This window comes from Pezoporus occidentalis, unplaced genomic scaffold (assembly GCF_034315485.1).
Source record: "Pezoporus occidentalis ecotype Australia unplaced genomic scaffold, CSIRO_AGI_Poc_V1 ctg371, whole genome shotgun sequence".
In the NCBI taxonomy this organism is placed as follows: domain Eukaryota; kingdom Metazoa; phylum Chordata; class Aves; order Psittaciformes; family Psittacidae; genus Pezoporus; species Pezoporus occidentalis.
Window position 1 is genome coordinate 138,765 of NW_026915693.1, and position 25,995 is coordinate 164,759.

Consider the following 25,995-nt stretch of genomic DNA (forward strand, 5'->3'; position numbering starts at 1 on the left):
CTTTAAGGTGCGGGGAGGGCAGGCTCGCCGAGCTGTCGCGGGAGTTGGTGGGTGTCCTCTCGCGAGGCTGGAGGTACGCGCTGATTGGCTGCGGGGGGTTGAATGTAAGATGGCGCCCAGGGAGCTGTGAGGGGAAAAGACTCGGGGCCGAGGTGGCGGCAGCGGCGCGGCGCGACGGCGGCAGCAGGGCCGGGGTGAGGCGGGGCCGGGTCGCGGTGCACGGCGGAGCCGCCGGGCCGGGGGGTGCGCTGCGCGGCGGCGGGGCCGGGCGGGGCCTCCCGTTGGGGAGGCGGCGGCGGCGGTTCCGGGGGCGGCGCGGGCCCGGGGGGGGGTGTGTTGAGGCCCCGCCCGCGGGGACGCGCGCAGCGCTCCCCCTGCTCCCCAATTCGCGTTGCACCGGGCGCGTCCCCGCTTCTTCCCCCCCCCTTCTCCCCGGTCCTCCGCGGGCGGCTGTTTCCGCGCGCGGGCACCGGAAGGCGCGGCCTCGGCGCGGCCCTCGGCGGCCGCCGTCCCCCGCGAAGCCCCCAACATGGCGGCGGGGAGTGTGTGGGGAGGGGGGGGCGGCGGCGGCGCCTCCGCCTCCTCCTGCAGGCCCGGTGCCGGCCGCCCCGCCGGGGAACAAAGGCGGCGGGAGCGGCCCGGGCAGCGCTGGGGCAGAGGCTGAGCCGCGGCCGATGATCTCAGGGGCTAAATATGGAGCTTCGCCTCGGCTGGGCTGGGTGGCTCCTCGGGGCAGCGCCGGGCACACGAGCAGGGGGGGACCTCTGGATCCGGTCACTGCTGCTGCTGCCTTGTTCTAAGTTCTGTGTTGCAGTAAGTCCGGTGTCACCGGCTGCGCTGCGCCGGGCACCGCAGGGTGTGAGCGCTCTGCGCCCTGTCACAGCTGTGCTCGTCCCTGGGCACGCCGGTCAGGCCGAGGGACACAATGGTTACAAATTTGGCACCTCGCAGTTCTTCAGTAGGAGCCGCTGGCTGCGTGGATGATCATATCTGTCTGTCCTGGGGGTTCTTTTTTGTTTTTTCTCTTCATGGATTACATATTAAAAATAAAATGGCTTTAATAAAGAAAAGAGGAACTGGGGATGGAAAGAGCTTCTTTGTTCTGTCTTCTCCAGAACGTTACAAGTCTAAGAGCTCAGGACAAGAGCAGCAGAAATACATGCAACATGGTGACTGGTGAGTCCAGATTGTCCACATGCTGCAAGTTGTGTGTGTGTTTTCAGTAACCTCAGTCTTAAGTTTTATGAACTAACCGTATGTGCTCATGATCTTCAAAGAGTTTCTTGAACTTATTCCCTGGGAAAAAAATGCCATGGTCTTGAATTCCTTCCCTATAGCAGAGAAAGCTTATTGCCTGGATGCTCTTTGATTTTAGACTTCAGTATTAAAAACATGCTGCTGAGATCTAGTGATGGGTGTTTGCTGTTTCTAATGTGTGTCTACAGGATAAATGGAATGCCTAAATCAGTGTGTTTTAATAACTAACAGTAAAAGTGGTGGTTGCAGCAGCAAGCTGTGTATGTTGCTCTACAAAACCTTGCTGAGTGCGCACCTGAGCCTTAAAGGAGGCTTTCTGCCATCAATGTAGGTGGATTGGGTTTTAGTGAATAAAACTTCTGGGAGTACAGTGTTACTCTCCTGAACCTTCATCTAGACCTGGTACCTCTGCGGCTCCTGGGGCTTTGTGAAGTGCAGGTTTGGGTGGCTCAGTGCTTTTGGTTAAATAACCCCAAACAGCCTTCGGACTGAGAGGAACAGCTTGGGGAGAAGCACACTCCAGCCTGTGATGTTACCTGCAGCATGTTTTGCTCCTTTCTGATTGCCAGAGCTGTAGACAAAAGGAAGATCCTGCTGCTGTTGCAGAGCAGGGACAGATGCCATGTGGGGCAGTGGGGTTCTGACCCCTGCATGGGTCTGTGAGTGCTGTTGTGGCTCACGTGAGCATCTCACTGGTTTTAGTCACTGGTGGCTCTCAGTGTAGTAACTTCAAGTGTAAAGGACTTTCCATGGTAGAAGAAAGATACCTTCTGACAGCTTGTGACAGAGGAATATTTGCTGGTCAGGGAAGGCTAGCCTAGTAGATTCTTGATTTTGATGCAAAATAGAAGTAATTAAGATGGAGAAGCTGAGCGGGGTCAGGGATTTGTAGCTAACTAGTGTTGGGTTTGTTGCACTTCTTGGTGGTTGGAAGAGGTAGGTGATGCTTTGGTGGTGGACCTCTTTACGTTTGGGCTTTCTGCTTGTGCATCTGCGTTTCTGGTGGCTTTTGGTCTCTGCTGCACAGAAGCATGATGTGCCTCTGAGCAGCTCTTGGCAGAAGGGCTCAAGTTCCAAAGTAAAAGTGAAGGTTAATGGGTAGTTGCTGCTGAAAGCAGTGGCCCTGCTGACCTCCCCACCCTCTCCCTAAAGAAGATGAACAGAAGGTGAAGACCTATTCCCCGAGTTGCTGCAACATAATAAGCACCAATGCAAGAGTCAAGGGAGAAGGCAAGACCTATGCTGAGAGGGGAGGGCATCCTGTTCAGCAGCAGCTTGCTGTTGAAGAGCAGATCATCTCAAACCCTGTAGCGTTCACACCTGGGTTCCCAGTGTGGTGGTCTTGAGGCTTATTCCTCAGGAGAGTCTTCCCTCTGAAACCTGTGTCTGCTTGTGCAACTTAAGGTGGGGATGCAGAATGATTCTGCTCTTCTGAAAGCCTCACTGTAGTATTGAAGTCATAGAATAGAATAGTTAGGGTTGGAAAGGACCTTAAGATCATCTAGTTCCAGCCCCCGTGCCATGGGCAGGGACACCTCACACTAAACCATCTCACCCAGGACTTCGTCCAACCTGGCCTTGAATGCTGCCAGGGATGGAGCATTCGCAGCCTCCCTGGGCAACCCATTCCAGTGCCTCACCACCCTAACAGGAAAGAATTTCTTCCTTATATCCAATCTAAACTTCCCCTGTTTAAGTTTTAAACTGTTACCCCTTGTCCTGTCACTACAGTCTCTAATGAAGAGTCCCTCCCCAGCATCCCTATAGGCCCCCTTCAGATACTGGAAGGCTGCTATGAGGTCTCCACACAGCCTTCTCTTCTCCAGGCTGAACAGCCCCAACTTCCTCAGCCTGTGTTCATATGGGAGGTGCTCCAGTCCCCTGATCATCCTCGTGGCCCTTCTCTGGACTTGTTCCAACAGTTCCATGTCCTTTTCATGTTGAGGACACCAGAACTGCACACAATGCTCCAGGTGAGGTCTCACAAGAGCAGAGTAGAGGGGCAGGGTCACCTCCTTCGACCTGCTGGTCACGCTCCTTTTGATGCAGCCCAGGATACGGTTGCTTTCTTGGCTGCGAGCGCACACTGCCAGCTCTTGTTCATTTTCTCATCGACCAACACCCCCAAGTGCTTCTCTGCAGGGCTGCTCTGAATCTCTTCTCTGCCCAACCTGTAGCTGTGCCTGGGATTGCTCCAACCCAGGTGTAGGACCTTACACTTGGCATGGTTAAACTTCATGAGGTTGGCATCAGCCCCCCTCACAAGCATGTCGAGGTCCCTCTGGATGGCATTCCTTCCCTCCAGCATACCAACCGAACCACACAGCTTGGTGTCATTGGCAAACTTGCTGAGGGCGCACTCAATCCCACTGTCCATGTCAGCGATGAAGATGTTGAACAAGACCGGTCCCAGCACCGATCCCTGAGGGATGCCGCTCATTACTGGTCTCCAGCTGGACATTGAGCCATTGACCACAACTCTTTGGGTGCGGCCATCCAGCCAGTTCTTTATCCACCGAGTGGTCCATCCATGAAATTGATGTCTCTCCAATTTAGAGACAAGGATGTTGTGTGGGGCAGTGTCGAACGCTTTGCACAAGTCCAGGTAGATGACATCAACTGCTCTACCCCTGTCCATCAGTTCTGTAGCCCCATCATAGAAGGCCACCAAATTGGTCAGGCAGGATTTCCCCTCAGTGAAGCCATGCTGGCTGTCACCAAGCACCTTGTTGATTTTCATGTGCCTTAGCATGCCTTCCAGGAGAATCCGCTCCAAGATTTTGCCAGGCACAGAGGTGAGACTCACTGGTCTGTAATTCCCCGGGTCATCCCTCTTCCCCTTCTTGAAAATGGGGGTTATATTTCCCTTTTTCCAGTCACTGGGAACTTCACCTGACTGCCATGATTTTTCAAATATGGTGGCCAGTGGCTTCGGAACTTCATTTGCCAGCTCCTTCAGGACCCGTGGATGGATCTCACCAGCATGTTCATTTTTTTTAAGATGGTCTTGAACCAGTTCCTCTCCTACAGTGGGCGCAAGGTCTTCATTCTCACAGTCCCTGCACCTGCCTTCCAAGACTTGGGTGGTGCAGTCAGAGCCTTTGCCAGTGATGACCGAGGCAAAGAAGTCATTCAGAACCTCAGCCTTCTCCAAATCCTGTGTAGTTAGTTCTCCCAATAGCTTCCAGAGGAGGCCGACGTTGTCCCTAGTCTTTTATTCGCTACATACCTATAGAATCTCTTCCTGTTATCCTTAACATCCCTAGCCAAGTTTAATTCTAACTGGGCCTTAGTTTTCCTAACCTGGTCCCTAGCTTCCCGGACAACATCCCTGTACTCTTCCCAGGTCGCCTGTCCTTGCCTCTTTTTTCAATTGAATTTTCCTCAGGAGCTCCTTATCCATCCAAGGAGGTCTCCTGGCCCTCCTGCTGCACTTCCTTCTAGTTGGGATGCAACACTCCTGAGCTTGTAGCCGGTGATCCTTGAATATCAGCTAAGAGTCTTGGGCCCCCCTGCCCTCTAGGGCTATATGCCATGGAACCTTCCTAAGCAGGTTCCTGAAGAGGCCAAAGTCTGCTCTCTTGAAGTCCAGGGCAGTGAGTTTGCTGCACACTCTTCTCACTGTCCTGAGGATCTCAAATTCGAGCATCTCGTGATCGCTGCATCCAAGGCTGCCCTGGAGAGTCACATTTCCAACGAGCCCTTCCCTGTTGGTGAGCACGAGGTCAAGCATGGCACCTCTCCTTGTCGGCTCCTCTATTACTTGCAGAAGGAAGTTGTCTTCTACACAATCGAGGAACCTCCTGGATTGCTTGTGCCGGGCCGTACCGTCCTTCCAACAGATGTCAGGGTGGTTGAAGTCACCCATGAGAACAAGGACCTGTGAGCGTGAGGCTTTTCCTATCTGTCTATGGAGTGCTTCATCCACAGGTTCTCCTTGATCAGGCGGTCTGTAACAGATCCCCACAGTAATGTGTCCCATAGCTGTTTTCCCTTTAACCCTGACCCACAAACTCTCTTTTGACTGCTCACCTGTCCCCAGACAGAGTTCCATGCTCTCCAGCCTATCCCTAACATAAAGCGCAACTCCCCCTCCCCGCCTGCCAGGCCTATCTTTTCTAAAGAGCCTGTAACCTTCCATTCCAACATTCCAGTCATAGGAGCCATCCCACCATGTTTCTGCCGATGCCTATTATATCATGCCCCCGTAGACGTGCACACATCTCTAATTCTTCTTTTTGTTCCCTATGCTACGGGCATTTGTACAGAGGCATCCGAGCCGAGCTCCAAATGAAGCCGGCTCTTTGGCTGGAGCGGCTGGAATATATCTACATTGCTCTGAGCATTTATTATAGGTGCTGGCAACTGACTGGGTGAAATGTTTGCATTTGTAAAGTCAAATGTTTGCAAGCTCCAAGTAGAAAATGGGGACAAGTTAATAGCTTAAAATCTCTTCCCACTTCATAATATGTAGCAGAGCATCTTAGATGCAGATGCATTTGAGTACAGCTGGTGTAGGTCCTGAGTCACTGGGGATGCATTAACAGGGCTGTTTTCTACTGCTTTCTCCCTGCACATGCAGTCTCTTTGGGGGAAGGTTAATAATGTGTCCTGTGGAGGTGTGGGGTACTCTTTGGTGGCTCTTGGAGGAGCAACTTAAGTCAGTAGTCTCGCTGACTCTGTTGCAACTAAGTGAATAGTCTTACTGGCTCTGTTGTATGGAACTGCCTTGAATATGTGAAATACCAGACTATCTGCAAGGCAGGAGAACTCTTTTTCTGTCTAGCTGTGGGCTCTATTGTTGAATGTTGAAGAGCTGTTGGATTTACAAGGTGGACACTGTGAACTGGTGCTTTCTGCTATAAATGTTGATGCATGTTATAAGAGTATTTTCTGTAGTAATGTCATACAGCAACAGTTGTTGCTTAATAACTCCACAGACTACAAATAGAGCATGAATTGCCTCATGTGTGTCCCCCTTACCTTTGATATTCATTCTTTCTCCTCTGAGCCTGGTCCAGTGCAGTAGCCATGAACCTTTCCATGTAAACAAAGCCTGTGTGTGCTGAGACTGCTGTCACATAAGGGTGAAGAGTGGTCAGGATTTGCTCTGGCTCCCACTGATCCTGGTGGGAATTGGGGCTGGACTTGTGGAATAAGCTTGGGTGCCACGGGGGCCTGGACCTAATGTTTTCACGCTGGCTGTTACAGTCTTATGTTCAACCATGTGTATCTGTCTTGGTTCCACTTGGTTAAATCATGGTAAAATGATACAAAAGGTTCTGGGTTTGTCCCTATTCTCTTTAGAACTTACAGGCATAATGTACATATATGATGTTTGTCCCTTTTCCTCCTTTTTACAGCTTGATCTAGTGGTACTGAATCACCTCTTCTAGTCCTAACCTTGTGTTGTTTCACATCTTTTCACAACTATCTCAGTATCTGGTAGTGTTACAGCTCAAATCTCTTCATCTTTTATCAAGACTAATTAGTGCCTTAGAAACAACCAGTGTTTTACTCACTGCAGATTCCATTTGTGGCTTTAAACAAGATAAGTCAATGCTGTCAGAGCATACCCCAGAGCTTTCTGATGTGCTCAGGTGGAGTTAGCTTTGTTGTAGTGTTTTTTTTCTTGCTTTTTCTTACTGATCACCTGATTTCTTTTGCTTTCTCTCTTTTGTTGTCAAGCACGGCATGTTTCATGTTAACTTCTCCCTATATTAAAGGACATCAAAACCTGCTGCTGCTGTTGCCTTTGTCACTTCCAGAGCTCTGTTTCTTCCATGTGTGTAGCTCCCCATTTGAGGAATCTCTTGATTCAAGCACTCTCTTTTTGCTTGCTATGTTCAGATCAGTAAGCTGCCCTAGTCCTAATAGCAGTGGGCTGATGCTGCATCTGTTGCTCTTCTGTTGTGCTTCCCATTAGCTGCCTAGAATAGCACTGCATGGCCTGATAGAACGTACTGCTTGGCTCTCCGACCTCTGTGTCCGCAGAGCAGGTCCACAGCTGTTGATTTCTGAGCTTCTCTCACTAATACTGCATGTTGCAAACAGACAAGATGTGAGACTTGAGTTCATCTATTGTGGGACTCGCCTGGTTTGGGGGAAGTACAGCACTAGAAGATCTTACATGGCAGTGAGCTCTTTGAGTAATAACAGTTACACCTGGTTATGGTTCAGACATCCCTGAGCTGCTCAGGGTTAATCTGAGCAATGTGTAGTAACACAAGATGCCTTGTAAAACTAAAGCATCTGTCTCAGGCATCTGGCTCTGCATGTTTGCCAATTTTCATACGGTTACTGGAGTCAGGAGTATCCTTGTATCAAAGGAGAGCTGCAGTTCAGACTTTCACTTTCTCTTTCCTTAAGGAACCCTGAGGACCTTGCAATATGAATAATTCTCTGGAGAACACCATTTCTTTTGAAGAATATATCCGTGTGAAGGCACGAACAATCCCCCAGCACAGGATGAAGGAGTTCCTGGACTCCCTTGCTTCCAAGGGCCCGGAAGCTCTGCAGGAGTTCCAGCAGACAGCCACCACCACCATGGTGTATCAGCAGGGTGGCAACTGCATTTACACGGACAGCACAGAGGTGGCTGGGTCTTTGCTTGAACTTGCTTGTCCTGTGACAACCAGTGTCCAGCAGCAAACTCAGCCAGAGCAGCAGATACAGGTTCAGCAACCCCAGCAAGTCCAGGTAAGCATCTTAAATCATATCTAAATGTATGTATGACTTGCTAAGCCCTGGAGCAGTGTTCGGGGTCAGCTACTGTCTAACCTGAAACCACAGGCAAGCACTTGCAAAGCAAGGCCCATTAACTTTATATAGAACAGCACTATTTCCCTTTCATTTAAGGAATTTGATAGTAAATGTCTCTCTTGCCTGTGCCTTCATTGAGTCCTGCTGCAGGAGGAGCAGCACACATAGCAATGTGGTGGCGTAACCTGATGGAAACATGGTTGACAGTTCTGGCATGTACACAGCTCCCCAGTGCCCCATACTCTCTGTGAAGCTGCTATAAATACCACCCCCCTCTGCTGGTCTTACTCTGTCTGGTTGTTTGGGGTGGCTGTGGGCTCTCAATCCTTTCTTTAATGAAATCAGGTTTTGCTTGAACATTCTAAAAGTTGTAGTTCCTGAATTGTCTTTTAAGTGAGGGGAGATGCGGGGGAGCAAAGCGATGGTATGACCCAGGGGAAGATGCCTTTCAGGAAAGGAACTCTTAAAAGATGCATGTCTGTCAAGATACATGATCCCTTTGCACAATGGAAGGAGGCTTTTCCATTATTTGTTTTATTATGTATTGCAGTAATTTTTATTAAGTATTAAATGAGCAAATACAGCACCAGAGAGGGGAAAAAACCCAACCCCGAACATACAACTTTGGTCTTCAAACAGAGTTTGTAACTCAAAGAGTTCATATGTGGCAGGGCATTTACTAAGGGTTTCTTATTGATATGTCTCCAAACAGTTGAAATCTGACAGCTTTAATTCTGGTACACTTCAGATAGAAATCTTTCTGCTTTTTGTAGCATGAATGTAAAGTTGTGAGCTCTGCTCTTTTGCAACAAATGAGGGTATGGAAGCACAAATGAGTAGAGATAAGGTAGTGTGAACTTGCTGCAGTACAGCAGACCTGCACTAGCAGTTGGCTTGTATGCTTTTATCCTACAGCAAAGACAAACTTATGTCTTTCACTGGGCAGCTCATCTCCAATTACTCTCTCTATTGAGTAAATGAATGCTTAACAGGGACTTCTGTAACCTGTTGCCCCACAGTAACGTGTGTTGCAAGGATTTTGAAGGATAAAAGCCTCTACAGTCTCACAGACAGAGCTTGGATCTCTGCGTGGCTCTATTCAAACTGATCGGAGTGGGTTTGGTTCTGCCAGATAGCACATTTTGGGGGAGAGGCTTCATTTTGTAGTAGAAGGACTAAAAGGGTTGGCTTCTGGGTGCCTCAGCCTTGAAGATGTGGAGGGTCCCCAGACCAATTGTAAAAGTCAGAAGGTATCTGGTGTCCCCTCCCCTGCTGCTGCTTACTTTCAAAACTACTCGAAGTTCAGGCTTGACCCTCGCAAGTCTTCTCAGAGATAGGGAGATCAGGTATCATATGCTCCAGAGAAAAGCAGTCTCCTGACCTTCTTGAAAAGAACTGTGGAGTTGCTGCCAGGTACCTGTTCTTAGTTTGAAACCAAGTGTCATTACCCTGCATGCGAAACACACCTGGTGAAAGTCAAGATTTCAGCAGCATTCCTAAAGAACAGTGTCTGTTCTCCCCACCTTGTTTCTGATGTGACTCTGCTTTAAATTACCCATGTTCTCATCTGCTACCACAGCTCGGAGTTAGTGTTTGTGTTGCCTTCCCTGTTGCTCGCTTGAGGATGTTGCAGCCCCCCTGAACAGAGGTGACACAACTGGTACTAGATACTGCCACAGCTGAATTCACATGATTTTGAGCAGCTAGCTCAGAAATGAAGGTTTTTGGTAAGGATGGAGTGGAAAGAAATGTCTTTACCCCTTTGCAAGGGTGTTTTCTGTCTTACTGAGATGTGATTTATGTTAAAGTCATGAGTTAGTGCTTACCTGTCTCAGGAGTGTTGCTGTGGCAGCAGTAGCAGAGCTTTGTGTCTGAACAGGGTTGAGTCTTGTGGTGACTCTCGGGGTAACAGTGCCCCCTACTAGAGCTGGGCACCAGATCCAGCTGAAATACTTACTTGTGTTTTATTGTGAGCAATTTTGGTCACCCACTGAAGCCAGACTTACGTCATTCCCGGTACTTGACTTGATAATCTCTTTATTTCTTGCTAATCCAATTGGAAATGAGTGGAAGACCCTTTGAATGGCTGTTTATATCTGGCAGTGTGACAGTGTGGCTGAGGGTGACTAATAATATGACCAGGCAGGTGACCTTAACGGTTGAAGTGCTGATGACAACTGTACCATCATAAAGATAGACAGTGCTCAAGTTTCATCCTAGATGTTACTTGCTGTGAACAACCAAAGACACTGTATGACTGTTGACTGCTTTTATTTATCCTGGCAAAATACATTTCCTGTTGGAAGAAGTTGCTACCTTAGGGTTTTCCTGCTTAAAAGGTTCAACAGGCTGTTGCCAAATGTTTATTTTAAAGGCTGAGTGGATGCAACTCTTGAGTTATAGACACCATGCTGCAGTGCAAGTGTCTTGGAGTTCCTTCTGTGCCCAGTATTGCAGTGGTGCTGTTTTAAGGAGTTCAGTATGTCAAGCTGTCGTTCCTTGTGCTGCATCAGGGGGTGGCTGGCAAGGGCTGTATTTTGCTCCAGTCAAGTAAGAGTTTTGTCAGCTCTGCCTTTGGTGAGAATGTTGTTGCTTGGGCTTGTGCGTTGAGGCCTTGGAATTGACGGTGTCAGAGGTGTTAGCACTGACTTGCTTACTGAATACAGTTTTCCTGCAGAGGTCAGTGAACCTCTTGTGCCTCTTCCTCTTCTGCAAGAAAACAATTGAAAGAATAACAGAGGAAACTGAAAAAATATCAGAGGACAAAGTATCTTTGCTTAGGACACATACAGTGTGTGTGGGAAGATCCTCAGTTTCAGCTATTTATTAATGCAAGAGTCTGGTGGTAGGTGGCAAGAGCTTCTCAAACAGGGCTTGAGGGGAAGGTACTATAGGTGAACAAGATCACAGAACTATATAGGGGATGGTTAAATGCTGGTGTAAAATGCCTTGCAGTTAATGCTTAGACCTTTAATTGCTTAATTCCTTGTGTGTTTACTGTTCAGATGCTTCAGTCCTCCCCCAGCCTATTCTGTGACTGCAGACTGTTGTTAATGACATAAAGCAGGGAAAGATGCACTTAAGTAGCTCAGGAGAAAATCTTATCTCTGGCTCTGAACAGAATACATATTCCCTTTGCTTCTGATAGGTGCACTTCCTCTACCTCAGCTCTGGTTTTGAAGTTTAGCCTGGAAATACAGCTCCTATTTGCTTACCTTTGCAAAGCATCCTGATATGGTATTAGAGTAGCACATAGTATTAATCAGCATTTGCTAGGGCTGAGCATGACACTTCAAAGAGTGGTTGTAGTCAAGAGTGGTGTTTTCAAGGTAGCACCTTCTTGTCTATGGAAGCGGGTTCCTTATTGAGAAGCAAGCTGGTTTGTTTTCCCTGTCTCATGTGGTTTAACTGCCTTAAACCTAAATCCTACCCCAGTGTAAAGCTTGACAACATAATCTTGATATTGTAACTGTTCAAACACATGCAAGGCCTAATTTGGCCTGTGGAATTTTCTCTTTGATGATCATGAATGAGCAGAGGAAAAACCTGGAGTGAGAATCTGTTTGGCAGTTGTTCTGAAAAGCTGACTTGTACACTCCCCATAGGCCTTGTTTACTTAGATAGCAAAGGACTTCCTGTAAAGTAGTTGAATAACAAGTTCCAACATTTCCTGCTACTTCAGTGATTAGTCTTTTCACCTCTTCTATACTCAGATCTGGTTTGTACTTGTGCAGGTGCTTTCTGGCATAACATTAGGAGGAACTCTTTATTGCAGTGCTAGTTTTTAATGCTGGAGTTGCTTTAGCTTAGGACTGTTGTTGAGGGAAGTGTATGTTAAGCCTTCTTTCTTTAAATTTGCCTAAAAATAACGAAGAGATAGCTCTTTTCCAGCTCTCCCTTTTTTGTCCGAGTGTTTGGTTGCTGTCACCTTGCTCAGGTGTGGAAGTTTGAGGTTACCTTTTGGGGGACATTGGATTTGCCACCTGCCCCCCCTTATATCTTGTAGGTTTGGAGCCTGTTTGGGATTCCCTTGAGATGACACTAAGCCATAAGATGCAGTCTTGTGTCTGGGTATTTGCCTGGCTTGGCTAGTAGGCAAGAGTAGACCTAAGTTTGAAATAGTTGTCTGGAATGTGTAGTGTGGACACCTCAGCAGGTCAGTCCTGCTCTGAAGGTCTGCTCTTGGTCTATCCTGCTACTTCTAGTGTGCGTGTAGCTTCAGAACCCAAGATGTGTTTGTGAGACATCTAAGAGCCTGTCAGGTGCCCTGGGGCAAGGTAGATCTCGGACAATCCATGCCTGTAAGAGCTGGTGTGTGTGTGTGCTCATTTGGAGTTAGGGTTTGAGAAATGGTAGGTAATCCAGTCAGTCCACAGCTGAGATTTCCTTTGCTCGGGAATTCATTCACCTTGTTTCAGAAGTGCAGTTCTTCAGCCTCATTTCTTGGGCAGAGAATCCACACAGGGCAGACATGCTCTGAATCCTACTTGAGAGTTTGTCAGGCACTCTGTCAACCATGAGGAAACAAAGCTTTTGGAAGACAGGCTTTAGCTGTTCTCATGCTCACGGAGTACCTTTCTTTTTGCATGCGCTCAGTTCTAGCCACAGTATGGTTTGGAGCTTAATGTGACAGAAAATTTCTGTTAAAGGAATCCTAAAAGTTCTGCCCTCCCTGTTACGGTGTAGATCTGGTTTCCAACGCTTCTCATTCTCCAGTCAGCTGGTACTTGGTCCAACTTGTAGCTATTTTATGGTAAAAGCCATTTATTTCTCTGTGTGAAGTTGCCTTGCTGGGAAGTGGTTCTTCTTGTGCTGTTAGATCCAAACTTCTGGCAGTAAGCAGTTTTTCAGTACCGGTAACTTGGCAAGTTCCTTTCTTTCACCATTATAACGCAGGAATTTCCAGCATAACATGTTCTCACTTTAATCTTCAGCGTAAGGTGAAGATTTAAAGTTCTCCCTGCTGGTCTTTGCCTGTAAATTTAAAGCATTCTTCTTTGTACAGAGTCTGTTGTTTAGTGTGATTCTTTGTCCTTTTTTTCCTCAGATAGCAAGTTAAACAATGAGGTCAGTGGAAGAAGCTCTGGGTTGAACTTTGTAAATCAGAAATAAATGATTGCAGCACTCATGGGTACAACCTACTTGAAAATAGGGAGGGATCTACTGCAAGATGTGGTTGTTAAAAATGGATATGTAATTCACATGGGATGGGTAATGTGAGGTAGGTAGAGCTCTAGTGTCCTTTTAAATAGGAGCAGTTTCTAGTCAGAAGCATGACACCTGAAATGCACAGCAAAGAGAGCTTCCAGGCTTGCTGGAGTCTGACTTCTTTCCGTTTTTTGAGTCTGGACTCATTCTTTGGCTGTTAACAATATCACTTTTAAGGAATTCTCAGTCAACCTGTGCGGATTCTGAAAAAACACTGCAGAAGTACAGGCTAAATGACATGTGTGCCTCTTTCTGTGACATGATTTTGAATCCTGGCAGATAAAGCAAACATTTCTTGGGTGAAACTGAAAATACATCAGTGCAATAATGAATTTAGTTTGGCCAGTGTTAGGCCTTCGTCTTGCAGGTCATTCTTTGAACAAGAACTTTAAAAATCACTAATACAGTATTTATATATTAATTTAAGTCAGATATTTTGGAGAATACTTGCCTTTGCGGTGTAATTGGAACTGCCTTCCCCTGGACTCTTCACTGGGGCCTGTACTTGGGCCTGTTTGCCCAAGGCAGTGCTCATGCTGGGGGGCAGTATGATAAGAATATCGAATAGAACTGAAGCAGCATCCTGTAGGTGAGTCCATCTTTTTCTGTTAACTGCCTGATCAAATCACTCACTGATGCAGCTTTTAAAGCTGTCATGCTGACTCAAGCTCATATGTTTCTTGTTACCTTGCAGGGAATTATTATAGCAAATCCACGTCATCTGGATTGCAGTATGCTGCATATAGCTTCCAGCAAGAACCTGTAAAATTCCCTGTTCTTCCTGGAAATAAAATTAGTTCTTAACAGGAGGTGACTTACAAAAACTGGTCTGCAAGTGGTGCATTTTGCTACACTACTTTTTTTCCTCTTAATGGGCTGCAAATGAATCCTTAATGTACCTTAAGGTGATGTTGGGAGGTGAGATTTCATGTGTCTGTGCAGTGCAGACCTGTGTGGTGATTGTTCCTGGCATTGTCAGGTTGGCTGCTGTGGTGTCTGTGCAAATGCTGTGTTAGCTTTCCTCACTCCAGAAAGTGAGGTAGAAAAGGGTGAGAGAACATGAGTAGGAAGGCATAGTTTTGGAACTAGATAGATCTGTTTTGGCTTCAAACTTCATATGGCTCTCATAGGTGCCACTAATAAAGCGCTACATCTCCCTGTTGGGTTTGAAAGGAGAGGTTGAGTAATTAATTTCCTCCCTTAAGACAGAGTGTTAAGGAAGCCTGGAGAAGTAGAGGATCATGGGAACCTGGGATCTTGCTTCTAGGACAGGGGAAATGCAACAAAGGGGCTCTGTAAATGAGGGAAACAGAGTGGGGAAGTGTCTGGATGAGGAGAGCAGAACTGACTCGGTGCCCTGGCAGTGGAGATGCCACTTGGGCTGGGTTCAAGGCCTGGGATGTGAAGTTGTGGGCTCACTCTGACTCCTAGCTTTCAGTCTACTCCTGGGCTCTTGCTAGATAGTGTGACAGACCATGGGGAAATGAGCATTGATGCAAGAGGGTGTGATTTATTTTTTAGTTTTCCCCTAGAATAAAAAGAACTGTGTTTGGCTACAAGTCTTAAAATAATTTATCTGTGTTATTCAGCATTGTGTAAGTGCATGAGCTAGAAAATACAACTGAGTAATTTGAACAATAAATGGAATAAGTAAATAATGAAAATCAAATTGGTTTTAATTATCACTGCCAAGGAAATACTTGTGACATTTAAAACCCAAATGCTATAGTGTTGCTCCTCAGTGTATGACAGACTCAGGTTGAGCTTGCAACTTCCTGTGTTGACACCTGCTTGGGTGGTATTACTGTTGGAGAGTGCTTCCAAAATGGTATTTCTGTCCTTTATCTGGAAAGGGCCAAGTGCTGGTTTCAACTTACCCATATTTCTTACTGCCTGTCACTGGCAAGTGCTTCAACTGGGGCTGAAGGCAGTAAAACCATCTTTAGAGCACGGTGAACATGAGGCAAGCTCTTGCGTTTTGTAGCAAGATAAACTTGTAATGTGCATGACCTTAACGTCTTGCTATTGCAGAGCCTGTGCTGAAATAACATTTTAGCAATGCAAATGGTGCTGAAGACTCTTTTGGCTCCCAAGGATGCAATCTGTTGGCTTGAGCCCACAGAGCTGTGAGAATGGAGATGCAGCTCACGCGCTCTTCTGTCTGTGATGAGAAGGGTGATCATGTGCAGCGCTGAGCAAATGCATCATCTACCATGTCTCTTTTAGCAACCAGGCACTTCCAGAGCAACTTGGTTCTATTTTCCTGAAGTCTTTACTGATGTATTAATGTATGGAATCATAAAACTGAGCATAAAAGACCTGGAGCATAGACCTCCAGTGGTAGATCATCTCTGTTGGTGCCCCTGCTATTGAATTACTGATGTCTAACTGCTGAATTGGTGGTGTTGCAGGTTCAGGTCCAGGTCCAGCAGTCACCACAGCAGGTCTCAGCTCAGCAGCTCTCTCCCCAGCTAACTGTCCATCAGGCTTCAGAGCAGCCGATACAGGTGCAAGTGCAGATCCAAGGCCAGGCGCAGCAGCAGGCATCCCAGACAATACAGAATCAGTCTCTTCAGAGCCCCAGCCCATCTCAGCTGCAAGCAGCTCAAATCCAAGTGCAGCATGTGCAGACTGCCCAGCAGATCCAGGCTGCGGAGATACAGGAGGAACACATACAACACCAGCAGATCCAGGCCCAGCTCGTGGCAGGACAGGCCATTACTGGTGGTCAGCAGATACAGATCCAGACAGTTGGGGCACTGTCACCTCCACCTTCCCAGCAGGGCTCTCCACGAGAGGGAGAGCGGAGGATCAGCACTGCCAGTGTCCTTCAGCCCGTGAAGAAGCGTAAGGTGGATATGCCTATCACTGTATCATACGCTATTTCAGGGCAGCCAGTTGCCACAGTGCTGGCCATTCCTCAGGGCCAGCAGCAAAGCTACGTCTCTTTAAGGCCAGACTTGTTAACAGTGGACAGTGCCCACCTGTACAGTGCCACTGGGACCATTACTAGCCCCACTGGAGAGACTTGGACCATCCCTGTTTACTCAGCTCAGCCACGTGGTGACCTTCAGCAGCAAAACATAACCCACATTGCCATCCCTCAGGAGGCCTACAACGCCGTCCATGTCAGCGGCTCGCCAACGACACTGGCTACTGTGAAGCTGGAAGATGACAAGGACAAGATGGTGGGAAGTACTTCAGTAGTGAAGAACTCTCATGAGGAGGTGGTGCAGACTCTTGCTAATTCGCTCTTTCCAGCGCAGTTTATGAATGGCAACATCCACATTCCAGTGGCAGTGCAGGCTGTGGCAGGGACATACCAGAACACAGCGCAGACAGTGCACATATGGGACCCGCAGCAGCAACAGCAGCAGCCCACGCCCCAGGAGCAGGGGCAGCAGCAGCAACAGCTACAAGTCACTTGCTCGGTAAGTTAAACTTGCTTCTCACTCTGTCTGCGATTAACAACTTCCAAATGTTGGAGAGAGGGAGGGTGGCAGCAGACAGCTGATAGGGAAACAGAAATGTGTCTGTCCCAGTATCCTCTTGTAGGGCATTTGACTCCTCATAGGTGTCAGACTGATGTGTTGATGCATAATTACAGGATTCGAAACTTCCTCAAAGTACAGCCTTGCTCTCTGTGGTGTAAAGTAATAGATACATGCTCAATGCTGGCTGCTTCATAGCAGGTATTCCAAGGTCCTGAGCTGTCTGGGGGGTTGCAGTGGCCAGGCAATGATGGTTGCAGTGCAGCAAGGTGTGCAAATACATTACTCACCTTCTTATCAGTTACTTCGTGTTACACAGCACGTGGGTTCACAGCAGATCCTCTGCCAGGGTGAAGTGTGGAAATCTCCCTAGTTATGAGACAACTTCATGGATCAGGTGTGTCTGTAACACCATATCCTGCTTCTGGGAAATGCCTGGTGTGCAAGAGAGCAGTAAGGAGCAGTGGCAGGCAAGCATCTCCTCATGGTGCTTGGCAAATGTGGACAGATTTGTTGCTTTTCTTTTAAAGGCTTTGTTGCTAACTTTAAGCTATAGATTATTTTGAATTGGCTTTTAAAACTTGAATAACTGGGGCTGTGGACTTTTATATGTGCAAATGGATGTCATTGATCGTTTATTCCCAGAAAGTGAAAAGTGATTGACCTGTCAGAGCCTGTTTTTGCTGAATAGGATGAGGGCAAAAATACCCAAGCTTGCTAGAATAAATGTTGTTATAAATTCCATCTGGTTTATAAATAACACTGTTGGCTTTATAAAGTGTGTATGCCCTCTGCTTCACCAGTAAGCACTGAGACAAGGAGGATTGCCTTCTGTAGTTGTCTGGTTGTTTCCAAGTTGGTTGTGGGCTATAGCCTACCAAGATCTGCACTGAAAACAGTTCCCTACATATCTAGATAACTTTAAGGTCCTGGATGCCCCTTTTATAAAGCTGTACTTTAAGCTGCAGCTTATGGTTCTTGTAGTACATGGGGGCTTGTTTGGTTGAGGTTTTCTTGTTTTGTCATGTTCAGATAATCTTCCCTAGCTCATCTTTTCCCTGTATTGGTACTTCAGAGGTCACTTCATCTCCTTCAGCTGCTTGAACAAACTAAGTTGATGAAGCTTTTTGCCTTTCTGCTAAACAGGACTTTTAGGCTTATTTTAGGGTCTTTTAAGAGTATAAGCCATGTTCTTGGGAGGTATAAGCCATGTTCCTGAGGTATTAGCCCCATAATTTCTTTAATGGCTAATTGGAAATAATCTTCTAACGCTGTATTGTGTATTAAGTTGCAGCTATTTTGCTCGACTTGTGAGAAACGTTAAGTCTGTTAAGAAGCAACTGCTAGCCCAGTCAATTAAGTGCAGGCTGTGTGACTCCCTCACTCTGCACAGGGTGTCTGTGGGTCAGGGCAGAAGATCACCCCATAGGTTGGACTGGTGGAGGTGGCTGGCTCTGGGAAGCCTCCTGCCCTATGGAGATCAATGGGGCAGAGCTCTGGAGGACACGGAGTCTCTGTCCTAGCTCCTGCAGAGCCAGAGTGTCAGTTCACCCTTGGACTCCTGTCCCCTCCAAGGCAGAGGCTTGCTTGATGACTTCAACTTTGTCAGAATCTGCCTTGATAAAAGCTGGGCTCTTCCAGTCACAGCCTCCCTCTGCTGCTGGTGCTGCAGGGGTGAGAAGCAAAGAGCTGTCAAGAGCTAATGGAAAAGAAGAATTGACCAGAGGCAGTCAGAATGCTCCAGTCTGAGCTGGAGCTTTGTCTCTGTGGCTGGGTTTTATTATACTAAATAAGGTACAGGCATTACGACAGTCTTTAGGCCATTTTCATTATGGTCTCTGGTGCTGTCAGAGCAACTCTCACTGATGATTGACACTTGGCAGTAGCAAAGGAAAAGTTACTTCATTATAACAAAGCTTTTTGGGGTGGCTCTTAAGAAGGACAAATCAAAACTGTTCTGATGTGAGGACTGCCATCTCTAACATTCTTCGGGTGCCACTGAGAATTTGACTTAAGGGCTGTAAAGCTTCAGGTTAACGTTTGTAACTGAGGTTATCTGTGAGTCTTACTGTGGCATGGGCTGGAGAAGTTGCAGTAGAGAATACAGGGTGAGTGAAGCTGGAGGGCTCACTGCTCCTTCTGGATAGCTGCCATTATCATCTGTGTGGCTTTATGGCTGTAAAATCAGTTTCAGTTTGAGGTAGTAATTCCTGGTGACTTAAGGTCCTGCTGTGAAGTAAACTTCCACAGGGCCTGGAGACTATAGTAAGTCATAAAGTAGCTCTTCACAGAATAGTAGTGAGGTCTTACTAGCAGTACTGGGGAGGTAGAAAGCATTTGCAGTGCAGCTGAAGGGCTGTTTTGATGCTGTTCTAGTTCTAAGAGATATAAAGTAACCTTTTAAGTTCTTGATAAGAACAAAGTGTCTGTTATGTACTGGGTAATGAAGAGAGCCTGCCCTCAATGGGCAGGGGTGGGAGGGATGCTACTGCCAGTGTACAATGTGCCATTGTACCCAGAACCTTGCTCAGGGCAATCCAGACTTAGAGCAGCAGTGGCTGGTAGAGATGATGGCATCTCACTGTTCTTCCTTGCCAGGGGGCTGGTGATCTCTGTAGGTGCTGTGTCTGTGAGGGGCCTGGGGCTCCTCTTGGTTGAGTGAGATTATGGACTTTAGTGGTGGGTCAGTGACAAGTTAGCTGAAGCCAAGAAAAATGCATTGGAATAAACTGGGCTTCGGAATCAATAGTGATGTGATTCAGTGTTTGAGGGGAGACCACAAGTCTGCTGTTGAGAGGACTTTAGCTCTAGAAAAATCTTTACCTTTGAATGTACTGGCTTCCTACTTAGAGGTATTGTGGCTGTTGGGTCTCCTGTGATGTTCTGCAGGACTCTGAATGCATCAAGCTGCAAGTGGTGTGGATTTGCTAAATCCCCTCAAACCTAAAAGAGTTCTTGGAGAGATAAATACTCTTTTGTGAGCAGCAGTTCAGGTTGAACAGCAAAAGTTGTGCTCCTTGGATTAGAGGAGTGTTGCAAAAGGCTGATATCCCAGGGCTAGAGGTATTGCAGTGTTACTTGGGGTAACTTGTGGAACTTCTGCATATCGAAGTGTGTCTCAGACTGAACTGTTGTCTTTCACAGGCTCAAACTGTTCAAGTTGCTGAAGTTGAACCACAACCCCAGCCACAGACTTCACCTGAACTTCTACTTCCAAACTCTCTGAAGCCAGAAGAAGGGCTTGAAGTGTGGAAAAGCTGGGCACAGACCAAGAATGCAGAGCTGGAAAAAGAAGCGCAAAATAGGCTAGCACCTATTGGAAGTATGTGTCATGACAACACTGCCTGTCTTCCCTTTCAAGTTGGGATTAGGAGTGACTAAAACATTGGCTGTTTACTGCCCTAGAGCACACCTTTGTTTTTAAATGCAAACTTTGATTTACTCTGCAGTACTGCTCCACTGCCACAGGACATGCTTCAGGGGAGGTGTTAGCTCTGTGCAGAGCCAGCTCCAGCACCCAGGCTGGGAGTAGTAGCAAAGAGTGCTGTGACTGTGGTACGTGGAGGAGCAAAATGGCTGTGAGTGGCAGCCAGGCTGGCAGAGCAGTCACAGAGCTGCTGTTTCCCTGCTGCTGCAGGGCAGTGTTTCATTGTGGACATGGTGAAAGAAGGCAGTAGTCATGCAGCTGGCAGGACACAGTCTTCCTGTTGGATTCTTGCTTGGTTTATCTTTTAGTAGATCTGACAGCCTACAATCCTGATCTGCTTTAGTTTTGTTTGTCATACTGGGAGAATGAGGTAGTACTGAGCCTGCTACATAGAATGGCAAAGCAGAGATCTAGGAAACCATTCCTGAAAGGTTGGGGAAATAATATGGCTTTATGGCTTAACTTATATGGCTTTGTTTTGGTTTTCCAGGGCGCCAGCTGCTGAGGTTCCAGGAGGATCTCATCTCCTCAGCTGTGGCTGAGCTCAATTATGGGCTATGCTTAATGACACGAGAAGCTCGAAATGGTGATGGTGAACCCTATGATCCAGATGTACTCTACTACATCTTCCTGTGCATTCAGAAGGTAGGGGGAGGACAGGTCTCTCTGCAGCAGAGCCATGCATCTTGTCAGCATGTAGAGGGAGGGTTCTCTGTTATAGAAATGGAGGCCCTGGCTTCACAACAGTTTTTAAGACAAAGTCTCTGCTTAAAAATGAACAAACAAAACCCCAACCAGATGAAATGTGGTCGGTGCACAGCAATGCTCTCCCCTCATGAGTTAAATTTGTGAAGAATTGTTAATAACCGAGTTCAGGATGATGGTGAGAATGATAAATTTTAGGTATTTTGGCAGGGGAGGAGGGTTGGATGATGCTTGAGGCAGTTATCAATGTCAAAACTTGATCTAGTTGAAGCTTTAACAGGCAAGAACTTAGCTTTGTGTGGTGTGGGAATTCTAAGCTGGTAATATTAGTGTGCTTTCTGAAGAGCTGCAAGATGGATCTAAACTCTGATAGGAGGATTAAGAATTGTCTCCCTCCTTAACCTGCAACATTAGCATCCAAAAGACAGTCATGTGAAATAACCTGAAGTGAAAGGTGAAGTCTCACCAGTTTGACTTTCGAAGACGGTTTTTCCTTTCTCTCCTGGCATTCTCATGACAGTAACTGAGATTACCTGCCCTGCACCGGCCTTGATGCAAGGGTTTTCCCTCTAAGTAGAATGTTTTCAGTGCTATGCTATAAAATGCTTGACTAATCAGTACTGGGCTTTTAGGCTAAGGTCTGGTGTTGGAATTACTTGCTCTGACTGTGCTGGACTGTGTTGTGACTCTCTTTCAGTATCTCTTTGAAAATGGCCGAGTAGATGACATCTTTTCAGATCTCTACTACATTCGATTCACTGAATGGCTGCATGAAGTTCTGAAGGATGTCCAGCCCCGTGTGTCCCCTCTTGGTAAGAACTTCTGTTCAAGAATTTTAAGCCTTTCTGGAGTTTGGGGTGTTTAAACTGAACAGCAGCAGAAACTCTTTTGGAGTGCTTCATGTCCCTGGGACAGCTCTGCTTGTCAGGGAGCAAAATCCTGTGTCTGCAGTGACTGCTGAGTTACTGCATGAGTCAGGCTCTAGCCCTGTCAAGGGCTATTTTTCTATCACTTCTCACCCATCACAAGGCAGGTTGTTGGGAATTTGTAGTATCATGAGCATAGCTTACTTGGAAGCCAGCTGATCCTTGATCTGAATCAAGCTTTCTCCTCTGAAGTACCTATACATCTTGTCTCTGATACGTACTGTAACTCGGGGAGATAATACAACGCTGTCATATTGCCATGTAGCCAGATGGATATGGTCTGCAGGGCTAACTAAGTGTCAGAGAAAAAAACAGTGTGTGATTAGAGCCTTGAATTCTGTGGTGAAATGCAGCTCAGCCCTGGGCTGAGAAAATGATCGCAGCAGGGGCGAGGGGATCACTTCCAGAAGAGAGAGATTTTGACAGAGTTATTATGTGTGAAAACTAGATTAAGAGCTGCATTTTCAGAGCAGGAAACCTGGCTGCTCCTCCTTTTGTTCCCTTTGATCTGGTACGACATCAGTGAAGAAGCTACTGCTTGTGTTGAGCATGGTAGCTGATGTTACAGGCTCAATGGCTCAGTAGCACCGAGAGTTTGGGAATCCTTTTGTTTTCACTCTGGCTGTTTGATCTGTGTTTTGTCATTCTCAAGTGCCAGAGTTCATCTTGCTGTCTGTTTCCCTGTTTATCTATGTATTTGGAGTATAGTATTTCTCTTTTACACGAAGGATAAAAAAATCCGAGAATCAAAGGATTACTCATGTGTCCAAAATACATCACTTGGCACTGTGCTGACTAAAGCTGTGTGCAGGGCCAAGAGCTGATTTGTTACACTGGCCTGCCTGCTCTCACATATTATTGGATTAGGAGCATCTGCATTGGAGTTGAGCCATTAATTAAAAGCTGTTTAAGTGATGTTTATTCCTCCCTGGGCTGGTATGCATGGGCGTGCTGCAGAAGCATACCCTCCACAACTAGCAGTTGATGTATGTATTTAAGGGGTTCCTAATCATTCCTGCTGTTTAAAGTTATTTGCACACTAGTGACCTTTTACACCAGTGAGGATCTCCCCCTCCTCCTCCTCCTTCCCTTCAGATTTAAATGTTCTCCAGTAGCTACAGACTACAAATCGGTGCTGTGACTGTTTCCTGGCATGATGCTGACTTTTGGTTATTGCAGGTTATGTACTCTCCAGTCATGTAACAGAAGAGATGCTGTGGGAGTGTAAGCAGCTGGGAGCTCACTCCCCTTCCACCTTGCTCACTACACTGATGTTTTTTAATACAAAGTAAGTACTCACGTCTTTGGGGATTTTGGGGAATAAACTTCAGACACGTTGGCAGGGTTGGCAGGAAATTACTGCACCAGGTTAGGGCAGAATCGTGGATTCCAAGGGGTTGCACACAGAGTCCTGCAGCCTCATCAGGCAAAGATGCAGAGCAACAAGGAAAGGAGCTGCTATGGGGAAACTGAACTTGTGTTTGTTGCTTCGCTGCTGGAACAGTCTTTAAGTCTGTGTTGGTTTAAGCTTCAGCTGAGCAAAGATTACTGCTTTGGTGTTGTCCTGTATCCTTTACTTGCCCCTGAATGTCCTGTGTTCTCTTCTTGCTACTCAGATACTTCCTGTTGAAAACAGTAGACCAGCACATGAAGCTGGCCTTCTCCAAGGTGTTGAGGCAGACCAAGAAGAACCCTTCTAATCCCAAGGATAAAAGCACGAGTATCCGCTATCTGAAGGCTCCTGGCATACACCAGACAGGACAGAAAGGTAGTGTCTGCAAGTGTTTTGGGTGGACTCTTTACTTACTGGGCTTGAAGGACGTGGATGAACTATGAGAACCCAAGGCTCTGCCAACTACTCTCAGCCCAGCAGCATGTATTCTGTGTGAGAGAGTGCAGTACCTTCTCATAATGAGCCTGGGGGCATAACCTTAATGTGGGGTGTATACAGGACTCATCAAGAGCTAAGGATAACTTTGTTACTTTTATTTTTTATGGACAAAGGGTCTATTGGGTGTAAGTGCTTATGAACAGAGGGAGAAACTTCTTTGGGAGGGCTTCCCTTACCTTGACTCATGTGAACCCAGATAAAATCTGTATGTAAGTACCATCTATCCTCTTCAAAGCACCGGCTCGGGGTTTAGATGGGGCACTGCAGCCTCAGCAGTGAGATGTCTCTCATTTTGGGCTGTGCAGAGGAAAAATGGAAAGAAGGATGTGACTGGGTTGTGATCTTCAGTAGCACTGACATAAGGTGAACTCTCCATAAAATGCTTTGAGCATTTAGAACCAGGTGCTTCTGCCCTGGCACAGTCTCTTTTATGGTGACAGGTTGCTGCCTGGCACTGCTTAGTGTGCTGTACTTATGCAGTGTCTGACACACTTTTGGGGGGGGCTGGTTTGTAGTTACAGATGACATGTATGCAGAGCAGACTGAGAATCCAGAGAACCCCCTGAGGTGTCCCATAAAGCTGTATGACTTCTACCTCTTCAAATGGTGAGAGCTCTTGTTCATGTCTGTCACTGCTTTGCCTTCTGTGACTGTTAAGCTGCATCTTGTGGCTGGCCTAGTTTTCAGGGCTGTGTTTTCTAGCTGGCACAGTTTCTATATTTGTATAAATTTACCTAAAATGGGGAGGGGTGTTGGTGTGAGAGGGTGGGATTTACTCTGACTGCACCTAAGCTGAACTTCCGTGGTATTTGAGGGAGACAAATCCTCATTTGTGAACTGGCTGCTCTTAATCTCATACTCCAGAGGTTTGCTGTGTTGCCATGAGCTCACTGTTCTGCCTGGGACTTGTGGGCATCCACTACTTGAGATAAGATTAGAGTCCTATTTAAATTAGCTTCTGAGCAAAAATTGAGGACAACTTACTGGAGGGAGCCTCAAAGGACTCTCGTCTAAATTATGACTGATAATGAATGTAAATGTTCCTCTGCACAGATGGGTCTGCAGCTAGCTTGGCTGTGCAAATACCTCATCCTTGCTTTACTCTGAAAGACCCGCAAAGCTGTGTGTGTGTTATACTTAACCAGTGTGAAATACAAATCACTTTCTTGTAGTCATTACTATGGCTTTTTAACCTTGACTTGGCCTGAAAGCTTTGGGACCACTGTTGTCTGTAGATGTAACTCCTAGATGTAATGTCTCATCAGCCAGAAGTTCACTGTGAGGGTTTGTAGAGCTGGGGTGAGGACTGTGGTGGTCTCTCCCTCCCAGGACATTGTGTTAGCCTGGTTATTTCTGATCTTCCTCACACAGCCCCCAGAGTGTGAAAGGCCGGAATGACACGTTTTACTTGACACCGGAGCCAGTGGTGGCCCCCAACAGCCCGATCTGGTATTCCATCCAGCCCATCAGCAGAGAGCAGATGGAGCAGATGCTCACCCGGATCCTGGTGATACGAGAGATTCAGGAAGCTATTGCCGTGGCTAATGCCAGCACCATGCACTAAGGCATCCTTCTTGGCTCAGAAGGGGTGGGGAGGGTGATGGGGGAGGGACAAGCAAAGAGAAATTGTACAGACTTTTACACTAAAGGAGATGCCTGAGTTTTTGTTTTTTTTTATTGGTGTAGTTATGAAGCCCTTTTAGGCTTCTTCTCTTTAAAAAGAATCTAAAGGAAAAAAAAAACCTGCCCATTGTGTATCCTTACCCAACCTACCAAACTGTTGGAACCATTGGAGGCTGCATATCCCTGGGAGCTGTGGAAAGCTGCTGGTTGACTTTGGGTTGTTGTGTTTTTTTATGATGTAGAAAACATGAACCCACATGATTGGCCTGGCTGGCTGGGGCCTCTGTCTCCTTGGAGCACGTGCAGCCTAGAGGGCACAGAATGCTGGATGGACCTGCTCAGCCAGTGGAGGAGAGGCAGGCATCTTCTTTTCTTGTGCTTGGATGTTAATTTGCTGTTATCTTGGAAGGAAGAGGAGAGAGTGAACTGCAGTTGTGATTTATACAAAAACAAAAGCAAACCAACGATTTCTATTCAGACCTTTAAGTGACATTTTTAGATGTTAAAAGTACAAACTTTACCACACTTTTGTTTTGGATTTATTTTTTTTTTGGCCTAACGTTGAGGCCTTAAACCTCGAGGCTCCTGTGCCTGATGGAATTCTTGTAACATACACTTGTGTATCATATAAAGATACCACCCTGTTTCTCTTATGTATTCTTACTCTAGTTGTTTATTAAGAATGACGAGCACGTCTTTTCAACA

General features: G+C 46.8%; 1 protein-coding gene across 2 annotated transcripts; it reads left to right on the forward strand.

Moving 5' to 3' along the window:
• Window positions 1-44: 44 nt before the first annotated feature.
• On the forward strand, window positions 45-25,995 carry QRICH1 (glutamine rich 1). 2 transcript variants are annotated; one of them, XM_062631712.1, is made up of 12 exons: window positions 47-194; window positions 1,116-1,176; window positions 7,627-7,956; window positions 15,639-16,658; window positions 19,863-20,040; window positions 20,636-20,790; window positions 21,548-21,662; window positions 22,956-23,064; window positions 23,393-23,544; window positions 24,183-24,273; window positions 25,039-25,237; window positions 25,538-25,995. In XM_062631712.1, the coding sequence occupies exons 3-11, from the start codon at window positions 7,648-7,650 to the stop codon at window positions 25,229-25,231; spliced, it is 2,322 nt and encodes a 773-aa protein (XP_062487696.1). In that variant the 5' UTR covers window positions 47-194; window positions 1,116-1,176; window positions 7,627-7,647; the 3' UTR covers window positions 25,232-25,237; window positions 25,538-25,995. The 2 variants fall into 2 exon arrangements, with proteins under 2 accessions (XP_062487698.1, XP_062487696.1); XM_062631714.1 differs by lacking the exon at window positions 1,116-1,176 and having other exon boundaries at window positions 45-194.

Excerpts from the sequence above, each read along its gene's own strand:
- QRICH1 (XM_062631714.1), top strand. The coding sequence starts at position 7,648 with ATGAATAATTCTCTGGAGAACACCATTTCTTTTGAAGAATATATCCGT. Across the intron at positions 7,957-15,638 it reads AGCAACCCCAGCAAGTCCAG|GTTCAGGTCCAGGTCCAGCA; the intron begins GTAAGCATCTTA and ends GTGGTGTTGCAG. Across the intron at positions 16,659-19,862 it reads AGCTACAAGTCACTTGCTCG|GCTCAAACTGTTCAAGTTGC; the intron begins GTAAGTTAAACT and ends TGTCTTTCACAG.